The sequence below is a fragment of the Culex pipiens genome, chromosome 2 (assembly GCF_016801865.2).
Source record: "Culex pipiens pallens isolate TS chromosome 2, TS_CPP_V2, whole genome shotgun sequence".
Classification (NCBI taxonomy): Eukaryota; Metazoa; Arthropoda; class Insecta; order Diptera; family Culicidae; genus Culex; species Culex pipiens.
In genome coordinates, this window is record NC_068938.1 from 11,795,055 (window position 1) to 11,808,580 (window position 13,526).

Genomic DNA, 13,526 nt, shown 5'->3' on the forward strand with positions numbered 1-13,526 from the left:
TTACGTTGCAATGTCGTTTATGTGTGATTTTGTTCGTAAATTTGTCAAGAAAAAAAAATATTTTCACGAATAGTTAGAAAGTTATTAAGACTGTTGATAAAATTTTAATTGTATTTTTTATGCTTATTAATAGCATTTGGTTAAGAATTTATTTTATTTTCATTAAACAAAATATTTCTATATTGAAAGAGTTTAGAGTTTAGGGTTGTAGCTGGGTTTCTAAAAATAAATGCAACAAAGTGAATTTGACTAACATTATTTGTAGCCAGATAGCAGAACTTTTTAATGAAAGTATTTTTTACATTTTTATTGTTTTGAAATGTTCCCAACACATTTTGAAAATATGTTTATTGCAATATTTTAGAAATCTTTGGAATTTATTGCTCATTACTAGGCTTAGTGAGTTTTCACGCACAAAAATAGAAAATTTCCTGTTCGGCCCGATCGTCCAGTCCCCTACGTTGTGCATTACTGCGGGGACGTCCGGAACAAGAAACGAAACGAAACTACGACGGCGGACGAAGACACCACTGGGAGGACGGTACAATAAAATAAAACACGACGACTTTCTTGGTCCCGATGAGACGACCAGTCTCAACGGGTGTCAAAACGCAACAGAACGAATTTATTTCACACAAATTACAATCAACATTCAAAACAATAACCAGTCAAGCAGACGTCAGTTGCCACCACTGACGTCTCTTTCGTACTCACCCCCCCGTGCGACGGGGGGTGATAAATAATCACCAATAATAGGGTCCGCGACCCAACATACCGGTCCCCTAAAATGGCACATTTTACGACGAACTTCTTCGCACGACTTCTTGCTGTTGCTGCTCCGGTCCCCATGATGTCCTCTGCTTCGCTACCGCCATCTTCCTCTTGCGCGATAGGCATCCTTCGATGGTTTCCACCTTCAGCAGCGATGAATGGGCAGCCACTGTGTGTCCGGAAGCTGCCGGCCTTGTTTTCCGGTCAATTCATCCCTGGGTCCGATTTGACCGTACGCGGGAAAGGCTCTGTGGCCCCAGACTTGACTCGCGAGCACAAGCCTTGAACGCCGGATTACCTCAGGTCCGACACCGGGAACCAGCAGCCAGTGACCTTTCGCCATCAACACTCCAGTCCCCGTCAGGTCCTACCTAACTTCCGCGACCAAGTTCCACTCCTTACATCACAGCTGCTGCAGAGGCGCTGAAACCATCTTGCGTTACCATCGACAGCAAACAAAACAGCAAATGTTCCGGCGCAGCCCCCGCATCCTGGTCACGGCACCAATGTTCGGCCCGATCGTCCAGTCCCCTACGTTGTGCATTACTGCGGGGACGTCCGGAACAAGAAAACGAAACGAAACTACGACGGCGGACGAAGACACCACTGGGAGGACGGTACAATAAAATAAAACACGACGACTTTCTTGGTCCCGATGAGACGACCAGTCTCAACGGGTGTCAAAACGCAACAGAACGAATTTATTTCACACAAATTACAATCAACATTCAAAACAATAACAAGTCAAGCAGACGTCAGTTGCCACCACTGACGTCTCTTTCGTACTCACCCCCCCGTGCGACGGGGGGTGATAAATAATCACCGATAATAGGGTCCGCGACCCAACATTTCCCTTGGACCATAATTTTTTCACAAAAATTTCTCGGAACGTGAGTATTGTTAAATTTTATTTTGAAATTCTTATGTTAAAATTACAGAAAGTACTTCACAAATTTCACTAGATATTATAACTAACTATATTTTCTTCACAATTTTTTTGTGACCCTTAAAAAAATCTTTTCTGAACTTCTTTGTTATTTGGATCTTATTTAATGGTAATTTTTATTTTCAACATATTCGATTTATGAAGCTTAAAGTTACTTTCTGATTCGCTTTTTATCTTTTTATCTATTTTACATTGTATTAAACTCCATACCAAAACAAGATTTAAAAATGTTGTCTAGGCAAAATTACTAATAAAACTTGATTTTTTTTCGACATTTTGAACGACTTCTTAAGTCCAATAACAAATATGTTTAGAAGTTTTCATTTCCATCTCCAAAATTTTTCAATGAAAAATCAAGAAATTTAAATTTAAATTTAAAAAGAATAAACTATGAAATTTCCAATATTTTCGGGATCATCACCAAATCATTAAATTTCGTGAAAATTACACAAAACTCAGAAATAATCTAAAATATTCTATAAAGGCCTTAATTTCAAAATCAAAAATAATGTTATGAAGTAAATATAAAAGTAAACTTGTTATCAGAGAGATTGAAAATATGATTCAATTATGTAAGTATTCGAAGAAAAGTCTGAAATTGAATCTTCAGTCTTTCCTAATATGTTACCTTTAACAAAATGTTTGCTTTTTCTGATCATTAAAAATAAATTTATTCATTCGAATAAATCAGAGCAATCTTTAAAAACTAAGCTCAATACAATTGTTAAGAATATTTAAAAATGTTTTGATTGAAAATCTTCAAAATTATAAAATAAACATAAAGATTTTTCATGTACTTAAAAACTTAAAAACAAAAAGCTCAAATTCATAGAAATTTTTAATTATTATTGGTAAAAAATAACTGCAATCATCCTACCTTTATGATTTTGTGATATTTTGATGAATCTGCATGAGCTTGTTTTGTAAATGTTGTAACAATTTTGTGTGAATGTACGCTTTCCTTTCAATTCTTCAAATAGTTTATTCCACACTTTTTGATTGAAACTTAATTTAATATAAAAATAAGTAAGTAAGTAAGTATTGGTTTAAGAAGTCTTCTAATTTCATGGGTTTGCATGTAAATTTAAAAATTTCACAAATCAACACAAAAATTCTAAACTTTTTCGAAATGTTGTTTCCATTCTAATAAATAAACAATCCTCCACCTATACAAAACGTTTTTTGTCATTCAATATAGGATACAGAACAATTTTTTCGTTATTTTTAAACTTCAACCTTCAAAATACAATATCTGCTGAACTAAAAGGAAAACATTTACCAAAATTAGCAAACCTGTTTATTTATTTTTTCAGGATAACGATGGAGAGCTCAAAATTCTATATAAAGTATGTTCTCAATGTGAAAATTAAACATCAATTTCTCATTTGCGCATCACACATTTGAACCCATTTTTAGTTTTGAAAAATGACACAGCGTACAATCTTAATCTAAAGGAGTCCTGGATCGATATTTTACGATTCGTGGTTCCAGATAAATCGCAATTTTATAATGGAGGTTTTTCACTATTTTCACGACAAATTAGAAAAAGTTGAAACTTTGGGATAGGGCCAAAAAACGATGGGCCTGTTTTAATGATATAAACAGCTACAACATATATGATCACGATCAGAAAGTTTGGATTTCAATCATTCACTTTTTTGTGCACGATTGTTATATAGTTTTCTTTTAATAAAACTTTTTCCCACTTTTTTAAAACTCAAAATTTACACGATCGTAAAAACGTTGTCTCGGCATCTCGAACCAACTAATTTGTATTTTAATTTATGGTTGCCCCACTTGTTAGTTGATCCAAAAAGTCAGACCCTCTCAAAAGCTCGGCATCCCTCCACGTGATTAGAATACACGATTTCCTCAAACATCGGCAACCAATTAGCCTTTTTCCCTCCAAATCTTTATCGGCGCTGGCCATTATGGTGGCAATTTTCGACTTAATTGTAATCGCCACATTAAAATTAATAAGTTTACGATCGCCACCCGGTTGAATGCGATCAAGGGTGTCGGCGACGTTTTCTGGAGCTGTTAAAAATGCGTTGAGCAAACAAACGAATCCGAATTCCTCGATTCGATTTCCATTAGCTGCTGCTGTTTCGAGCTTTAAAGTTGGACATTTTTACGACACCATTGATTGCGTATTGAGTGGCCACAAGAAACCAATCGAAAGCTTTTTAGTATGCAGAGTCAACATTTGGATTTTTCCACCTTTTTTTTCTTTTTTTTGTGGGAATTTTTTAGCATATCATTTCCAATTGTCAGACATTGTTGGGACATCGTCGTCGGTCCAAATCCTGGTGGCATTTTTTTCCGAACCGATGCTTCCGAAAGACATCTCGTATAATTTGAGATGATAAAGCCCGGCTTCGGCTTATTCCTTCTTTTTTTTCTGGGGCTAGGTTAAAACCAGATTATCGGCGAGGGACTCTTCGAGCGTTTGCTGGCAACACTGCTCAATGAGACAAACAAAAAAGCTTCCAGTGGAAAAAAAAAAAAAACAAAAAAAAGACAAAGCCCGTCCGAAAAATCTTTATTCATGAGAACTTTCGAACAAGTCGAGCGCGAGACTTGATTTTTGGGGAGGATGTTGATGTTGGGGTGGCAAAATAAAGCTCTTTTTCCAGGGAATTTCCCGAGCTGTCACTCTCCAAGGACATTGGCGTGAGCAGGGGCAGGGACTTTAAATGAGGATTTTATGCTCGTCGGAATTAACGACTCTCTGCTCGAAGCGAGTGGGAGTATTTTTTCCTCTTCTCGCACATTTTATGTGAATTCATAAACTGTGCAATTCATCGGTGGAACCACCCCCGGGACGACACTTGTTCGCAGCAAAAGCTGGTCGGGTCAGGATTTAAATGCAAATATGGTTTATGGGGTGCTACCTTGCGAAGAAGGTCGTTACGGTTGATTGAGCTGTGTGCTTCCGGAAATCTGGTTGAACTGTAAAGTGCACTGGGGATTTGAATTTATGGTTCTTCTTTTCTGAAGTTGGATGTCAGTGGAACCCTTTTGAAATAAAGTAATTTTTCCCGACTAAAATGCAATCAGGAATGGTTCCTGTTTCTTGTTACTTGTTACTTGTTTCTTGTTTCTTGTTTCTTGTTTCTTGTTTCTTGTTTCTTGTTTCTTGTTTCTTGTTTCTTGTTTCTTGTTTCTTGTTTCTTGTTTCTTGTTTCTTGTTTCTTGTTTCTTGTTTCTTGTTTCTTGTTTCTTGTTTCTTGTTTCTTGTTTCTTGTTTCTTGTTTCTTGTTTCTTGTTTCTTGTTTCTTGTTTCTTTTTTCTTGTTTCTTGTTTCTTGTTTCTTGTTTCTTGTTTCTTGTTTCTTGTTTCTTGTTTCTTGTTTCTTGTTTCTTGTTTCTTGTTTCTTGTTTCTTGTTTCTTGTTTCTTGTTTCTTGTTTCTTGTTTCTTGTTTCTTGTTTCTTGTTTCTTGTTTCTTGTTTCTTGTTTCTTGTTTCTTGTTTCTTGTTTCTTGTTTCTTGTTTCTTGTTTCTTGTTTCTTGTTTCTTGTTTCTTGTTTCTTGTTTCTTGTTTCTTGTTTCTTGTTTCTTGTTTCTTGTTTCTTGTTTCTTGTTTCTTGTTTCTTGTTTCTTGTTTCTTGTTTCTTGTTTCTTGTTTCTTGTTTCTTGTTTCTTGTTTCTTGTTTCTTGTTTCTTGTTTCTTGTGTTTTTTTCTTCTGTTTTTTGTTTCTTGTGTTTTTTTGTTCTGTTTCTTGTTTCTTGTGTTTTTTTTGTTCTGTTTCTTGTTTCTTGTGTTTTTTAAATTCTGTTTATTCTGTTCATTCTGTTCATTCTGTTTATTCTGCTTATTCTGTTTATTCTGTTTATTCTGTTTATTCTGTTTATTCTGTTTATTCTGTTTATTTTGTTTATTCTGTTTATTCTGTTTATTCTGTTTATTCTGTTTATTCTGTTTATTCTGTTTATTCTGTTTATTCTGTTTATTCTGTTTATTCTGTTTATTCTGTTTATTCTGTTTATTCTGTTTATTCTGTTTATTCTGTTTATTCTGTTTATTCTGTTTATTCTGTTTATTCTGTTTATTCTGTTTATTCTGTTTATTCTGTTTATTCTGTTTATTCTGTTTATTCTGTTTATTCTGTTTATTCTGTTTATTCTGTTTATTCTGTTTATTCTGTTTATTCTGTTTATTCTGTTTATTCTGTTTAATCTATTTATTATGTTGATTGTCTCAGTTATTGCCAAACAATAATTTGAGAAGTGTTGTTCAAAATTTGAATTTCACCTGACTTGAACTTGTTTAAATTTGTCTTCTTTTTTAAACTTACTCAAAAAAACATTAAATTCTGATAAGCTTAAAGAAAAGCGAAACTCACCATTATCCTTGTTGTTGCCCGGCCCCTGGTTCGTGATGATCACCCAAAAGTCGATCGTCTTCTCCGGCCCCAACTCCTCGTAGTCCCACTTCTTCTTCACCCGCACCGCTCCGTTCGTCTCGACCGTCACCCACGGGTTCTCGTCCCGTATCTTGAACGTCTCCTTGTCCGTTTCCTTCTCCAGCTGGAACACATTCCGCCCCTCGGAATCCCCGTCCGCTTCGGTGAACTCAATCCGCTTGGTCGGTCGGACGGCCCGCGTAACGCGCCGCTTGTCCCGCCGGTGGGAGTGCTGGTACTCGTGGTTCAGGTGCTGCACCACGACCGGGATCGGGTCCGGGGCGACGAACTCCACGAGGACGCGAGCGGGTTTGACGGATTTGAGGCTGGGGGTGCGGATGTCGTGCGCTTCCACGTCGATGAAGAGTTCTGGGGTGTCGGGTTCTCCGGCGAGGAGGAGTTCTCCGGTTTGGGGGACGATCACGACGGTGTTGCTGGGGTTGAGGAGACGGTACGCGACCTTGTCGCCGTCGGCGTCCTTGGCTTCGACCTTGCCGACGCTGGTGAAGCGTTCGTACGAGATGGTTTCGTTGCCGTAGTTGTTGGTGGACTTGACGCCGTTCACGGTGAACCGGTAGTCGGGTTTGGTGAAGGTCGGGTGATTGTCGTTGACGTCGAGGATCTTGACCTGGAGCTTAACCTGGGCCTTGTTGATCTTTTTCGGGTCTGAGGCTTCCAGGACTAGAGTGTACAGGTCTTTGGACTCCCGGTCGAGGGGTTTGTTCGAGACGAGGAACACTCCGTGCTTGCGGGTGTCGTCGATGCGGACGGTGTCCTTGATCTCGCCGGTGCTGCTGTCCTCCAGTGCGAACTCGTGACCCGCGTTACCGGACGCGATCGTGTAGATTACGGTTTTGGCACCGCGCGCGGAGTTTGCCTGAAGGATCGGAAGTTCGCGGACTCGCGTACCGGCGGGTTTGTTTTCACTCAGTTCACCGACGTTCTCACCGAGCGCACTGGGGAAATGCAGCATGTCTTTGCGGTTCATGATGTACAGCTGCAGCTGATGGGTGGCAGTGGAGTTGGGCGTCTCCTCCAGGACGACCAGCTTGACCGGTCGGTTGACTAGCGGGGAGAGGTCCGACGTGGTCATGACCATTCCGTCGTCCAGCACCGTAAAGTACTTGGAGTAGTCGGTCTCGAGCAGCCGGTAATTCAGCGGCTTGGACGAGTACGACGAGATCGACGAAAATGGCGAATTTGGACTGGTGAAGTTTGCCGTAAACTTCTGAATGCTGTAGCCGGGATATGTGTCGTGTGGCAGGACTAAGCTAATAAAGCTGTTCGTTGGGTCGAACTTGAACTCTTCGCTGTTTGCGCTGTGATGGCGATGGTGCTTACACGATACTAGGACAACATTAAGATCTAACACTAACACTAACGCTAAGATGGCTGCTAACATTGAAACACTGAACATTTTCGGCCTGCTAACACTACTGCTCCCACCGCCGCCACCGCCTATGGACGGCTCCTCCGGACGCCGCATTCTCTGCGCGGCCCCGGACTTCTTCCCCATGCTTCCGACTTTCTTTTGGGTTCTTCTTGCCCTTCCCACTCGATTTCACTTCACTTCTCCCCAAAATCTTCGAATCTTCTTCTTCACGTCACAACACTAACGCTTGCGAACACTGCTGCTGCGGACTAAACACGAACTACTCGCGGACCATGGCATCTTGTCTTCGTTCAGCGGAATTCACCTGAAAAGTTAAAGAGAAAAAGATCGTGTTAGCTATCAATTTTAATCAAACGAGATAAACTTGATCGCCCTCGTCGAGGGCGCAGATCGAGATCAACGGGCAGGAAAACCGCACCAAGAGCGATCACCTGACTGACCTCACGCTTCTTCTTCAAATGTCAGATTCGGTGGAAACCGCAGAACGCGCCGGGGATCGGTATGAAATTGTTGTTGATCCATTTCTTCCATTTCCTGGATGCTAACCACGTGGAGTGATTCGGCGAGTCAGGGTTGGTAATCTCACGTTACAGCTTACCTCAAGAAGAGGTGGAGATTCTCAACCCTGATCGAGCAAGAATCGTGCACGAAACAAGTCGGGCGATAATTGTGCGCCGATCTGATGAAATTACGCAGATCAAGCTCGAAATCGATGAAGTAATAACTGCTGCGGTGTGCGATCTTGAATTGAATTGAGCTACCTCTGCTACCGGAAATTGGTCGAATCAAGCTTAACGGAATGAGGTAGCGCCTCCCCGGGAAGGGCTTTGACCCTAGACTAGGGAAAAGCACTTCAACAAAAGTTAAACTTCCTAATTGGGGAAATGTCAACTTTGCGACTTTCTCGGAAATCCCACCAAAAAAAAAAACTTAATTAGAATCCTTGTCCGATCCAATCGCCCAAAAACTTTGCTGCGTAATTAACTTCGTCTATCTTCGCAATCCGACCTACTGTTTGGTTTGCTCAGCCCAGGTTTGTGAATAATTGAACAGATAGACGATAAGGGAAGAAAGAGCTTTCAAGAAGTGCGCAAATATTTGCCCTGGTTGCCTCTCAAAAGTTGTTCGCAAACAACATGACGAAGGAAAAGTGATACTCAAGCCCCGCTGCCAACCCCCTCTCAAATGGGAGACAAATTTGATGGGACTCGAGGGGAAACTTGTGTACCATTGCGGAGTTGTGTCGGTACAATTGTGTGTCGTACGAGGGACTTCAATGGGGGATCAAATTGCAATGTCAGTTAGTAGCGTGGCAAGTTAGCAACAGTCGAAATGTTTTTTTTTTTTTGTGTAAAGTGAGATATGGGGCTTCAAAGGGGTGATCTTTTTTTATGTAATTTTCAGCGAAAAAAAGGGCAAACAAATCGCTTTGTTGGCATAGTTAAAGGTGTCGTTTACAGTTTTTAAGAACTTAATTTTCTCGGCTATGGCTGAACATTTTTTCCCAGATTTGTTCCATTCGGTCCAGTTTCAGATCCCAAAACTTTATATTGAAAATAATATAAAGAAAGTCCTCTTTCTTGTATCCATTTAATTCAGGAGTGTCCAACCTTTTAACCCCTGCGGGCCAGATCTGGATAGTGGTGGGCCGGAAAAAAAAGCTTGATAAAAGTTGAGAAGAAAACAAATTTATAAACCTGTGTTGCAAGTGAGATTCATACATCTTGATTTTAAGAAGAAATAAGTAGATAGCCTCAAAACATGTGTTAAACTGATTTAAAATTGAACTGTTTTAGGGGTTTTTTTTCTGAAAATAGGGTTTTTTCCTCAAGATTTATTTTCCCTAAAAAAGCACCCAGCTAGCAAAATCTAAACCTAGAAATATGTACCCTCCCTGCAAAGGCTTATGAATAGTTCTCAGTTGAAAGGTCCTCCAAATCTCTGAATTGCAAATGTCACATCCTGGAGCAGAGCAGTTAAATTCTAATAAAAACACAATTGAATTGAAAAATTGAACTGTTTAAATTTAAATTGATACTGTTTATTCGAATAGAATTGAATACCTTAATATCTTTAACTTAAAAATAAAACAATTTTCGTTGGTCGTTGCAATTTTATGAAGATTAGTTTAACATGTTACTGTGCAATCATTAAATTTATTGAAACAAATTTGGATAAACATTTTAAATAAATACATTTAAAAATATTAATACATTCAAAAAAAATAAACTTTGTAGGAATATATGAGCAATTCTCTACTAAATCGGCCGATTTCCACCATTTTTTTATTTTTTGTATTTTTTGATTTGACTCAAACTTTGTAAGAGCCTTCCCTATGACCAAAGAAGCCATTATGTGTCATTGGTTCACCCATACAAATATCCATAAAATTTTGGCAGCTATTCATACAAAAATGGTACGTAAATATTCGAAAATCAGTGACTTTTGATGGAATTTGATATGTTATGTTATGATATGTTTTGATATGTTTTAGAGGACAAAATCGCCAACTTTTAAGTCACATAGATTTTTATGTTTTTATTTTAAATAAACATCACACATTTTTTTTGATAAGGTGCACCGTTTTCAAAATATAGCCACTTAAAATTATATTTCAGCTGAAAAATTCCTGTTTTTCGATTTTTTAAAACAGTGTCTGTGACTGTCCATTCCAGAAAAAAATATTTTCTAAAAGTTCAGAAAATTTCCCATGAAATTGCCTAAAAGACATTGAAGATTAGATCTCTGCTCGCTGAAATACAGCGAATAAAAGAAAAAAGATACATTAAAATTTAAGTTGTTGAAGTCTTATTCAAACATTCCCACATTTTCTAAAGCCAATATCTCAGCAACTAATGGTTCAAGTTTCTGGATTTAAAATTTTTCTAAATATTTTTTTCGAAAATATCATAAAATTTCACAAATTTTTCATTGGTCGAATTAATTACATTGAATATATTGAATAGTTTTCAATTCTTTATCCATCAAAATTGTTTAAATTTTTGAAATAAATGAAAATCAGACATTTTTGCTTCCTGATTTTGAGACATTTTTTATTTTGATTCAATTTTTTTGAATTTTTTTTTATTCAATATGGGTAATTCTCTACCAACTCACACGAAATCGGGAAAAGTTGCCCCGACCCCTCTTCGATTTGCGTGAAACTTTGTCCTAAGGGGTAATTTTTGTCCCTGATCACGAATCCGAGGTCCGTTTTTTGATATCTCGTGACGGAGGGGCGGTACGACCCCTTTCAATAATTCAATAATAGTGTATTTCAATAATTTGCAGCCTGAAACGGTGATGAGATAGAAATTTGGTGTCAAAGGGACTTTTATGTAAAATTAGACGCCCGTTTTGACGGCGTACTCGGAAATCCGAAAAAGCGTATTTTTCATCGAAAAAAACACTTAAAAAAATTTAAAAACTCTGCCATTTTCCGTTACTCGACTGTAAATATTTTTGGAACATGTCATTTGATGGGAAATTAAATATACTTTTCGAATCTACATTGACTCAGAAGAGTAATTTTTTCATTTAGAACAATATTTTTCATTTTAAAATTTCGTGTTTTTTCTAACTTTGCAGGGTTATTTTTTTGAGTGTAACAATGTTCTACAAAGTTGTAGAGCAGACAATTACAAAAATTTTGATATGTAAACATAAGGGGTTTTCTAATAAACATCACGAGTTATCGCGATTTTACGAAAAAAAAGTTTTGAAAAAGTTACTTTTTGCGTTTCTCTTTTTTCGTCGTCCGCGTCTGTCGCGGGTGGCGATGAACGGCCATGATCGACGACGACCAACTTTTTCAAAACTTTTTTTTCCTAAAATCGTGATAACTCGTAATGTTTATTAGCAAACCCCTTATGTCCTATATATCAAAATTTTTGTAATTGCCTGCTCTACAACTTTGTAGAACATTGTTACACTCTAAAAAATTACCCTGCAAAGTTAGAAAAAACACGAAATTTTAAAATGAAAAATTTTGTTCTAATTGAAAAAATGACCCTTCTGGGTCAATGTAGATTCGAAAAGTACATTAAATTTCCCATAAAATGACATGTTCTAAATTTTTTTACAGTCGAGTAACGGAAAATGGGAGAATTTTTAAAACTTTTTTATTGTTTTTTTCGATGAAAAATACGTTTTTTTCGGAATTCTGAGTACGCCATCAAATCGGGCGTCTAATTTTACATAAAAGTCCCTTTGACACCAAATTTCTATCTCATCACCGTTTCAGGCTGCAAATTATTGAAAAACACCTCTTTTTTCGCATGTTCAAAATTGGAAGGGGTCGTACCGCCACTCCGTCACGAGATATCAAAAAACGGACCTCGGATTCGTGATCAGGGACAAAAGTTACCCATTAGGACAAAGTTTCACGCAAATCGAAGAGGGGTCGGGGCAACTGCTGTGTGAGTTGGCGGAGAATTACCCAAATATAAATTTCTTAAAAAATATTAACTTCTTCAATTACAAGTAAACAAAGAAAACCCTAAACAAAAATATTAAAAATATAAAAATTAGCATTGCAAGGAATAATTTATACATTTTTACGAAAAAAGTGTTCTTAAATGCATTTTACAATAGTTAAATACATAGGAATTTCACAAAAATTGTCAATATTTTAAAACAATCCCAAGCTCGCTAAATATGATTTCAAACAAGGTAGGTGAATTAAAAATTATTTGAAATTGATTTGATTTCTACTTCAAACAATATTTTTTTAGTTTTTATTAAAAAAAAAACACTTTATTTTGTCCCTGGGGGGGACAGAATATTTTTATGTACCAATGAAAAAGACATCACTAAAATTATTATGCATTAGGTAGGGTATATTTATTTCCATATTATTTTACTAAAAAAAAACTTATAGTTTAAAAGCTAGCTCAGATCAAATTGTTCAGATCTATCAATCCCACCAACCTCATCCCTCTCAAAATTACATCCATCCATTCACTTCTTTGTTGTAACCAACATGGTGCATCATCCACAAACCACAGGAATCAAATCAACAACTCCAGAGTGAGCATACTCCGGTCGTCCGTTGACAAGCTTTGTGGTTCGTTCTCGACAAAGTCATTCTGCCCTTTAACCCGTATAGGCCTGGGTGAAATTGGAATCACTAAAATGGCCATAACTCAGCGAAAACTCAACCAATTTACATACTTCTTTATTAGTTGGACTCGTTAGAATGTCTATTTTCCGAAAATGACCCGCAGAACCCGGAAATGTTCCGGTGGCCGGAGATATTCCGGTGGGTCACTGGGTCAAACAGGGTCAAAAATGGCCATTTTTGGGTCCCGCACTATTTTGTTGATAGAAATCTTGGAAAAAACACATTTTTTCATGTTACGATCTTTGTTCTGCCAACAGACAATACTGACCAATGATTTTGCACCACCGGGGATGTTCCGGATTGAGCGGGCAGGTTCCCTACCCCGGGGGAACCGGTCAAGGGACGGTCAGAAATAAAACTATTTCTATCATGGCAATATGGGTGTCAAAGTTCATCATTTTCAAAATCAAGCTCATCTTTGATCCCCAAAACCACTTTTGGACCGATCTGGCCACTTTGGGACCGGTTCCCGGTACTCCAGTGAAATCCGGAATAAGGCAAATTACGGGAATATTTCTGAACAATTTTTGACTGGGCAATATGGGAGTCAAAGTTCATCATTTTCAAAACAAAGCTCATCCATGATCCCCAGAACCACTTTTGGATCGATCTGGCCACTTTGGGACCGGTTCCCGGTACTCCGGTGGAACCCTGAATATGGCAAATTACGGGATTATTTCTGTATAATTTTTGACTGGGCAATATGGGTGTCAAAGTTCATCATTTTCAAAACAAAGCTCATCCATGATCACCAAAACCACTTTTGGACCGATCTGGCCACTTCGGGACCGGTTCCCGGTACTCCGGTGGAACTCGGAATATGGCAAATTACGGGATTATTTCTGTATCATTTTTGGCATGGCAATATGGATGTCAAAGTTCATCATT

General features: G+C 38.0%; 1 protein-coding gene across 1 annotated transcript in view; it reads right to left on the bottom strand.

Moving 5' to 3' along the window:
- LOC120421038 (neural-cadherin-like) overlaps positions 1-13,526 on the bottom strand; it is a 232,209-nt gene that overhangs the window by 161,745 nt on the left and 56,938 nt on the right. Inside the window, 1 exon segment of the mRNA XM_052708700.1 lies at positions 6,064-7,820. Within this exon segment, the coding sequence (XP_052564660.1) occupies positions 6,064-7,639 (1,576 nt within the window). The 5' untranslated portion in view covers positions 7,640-7,820.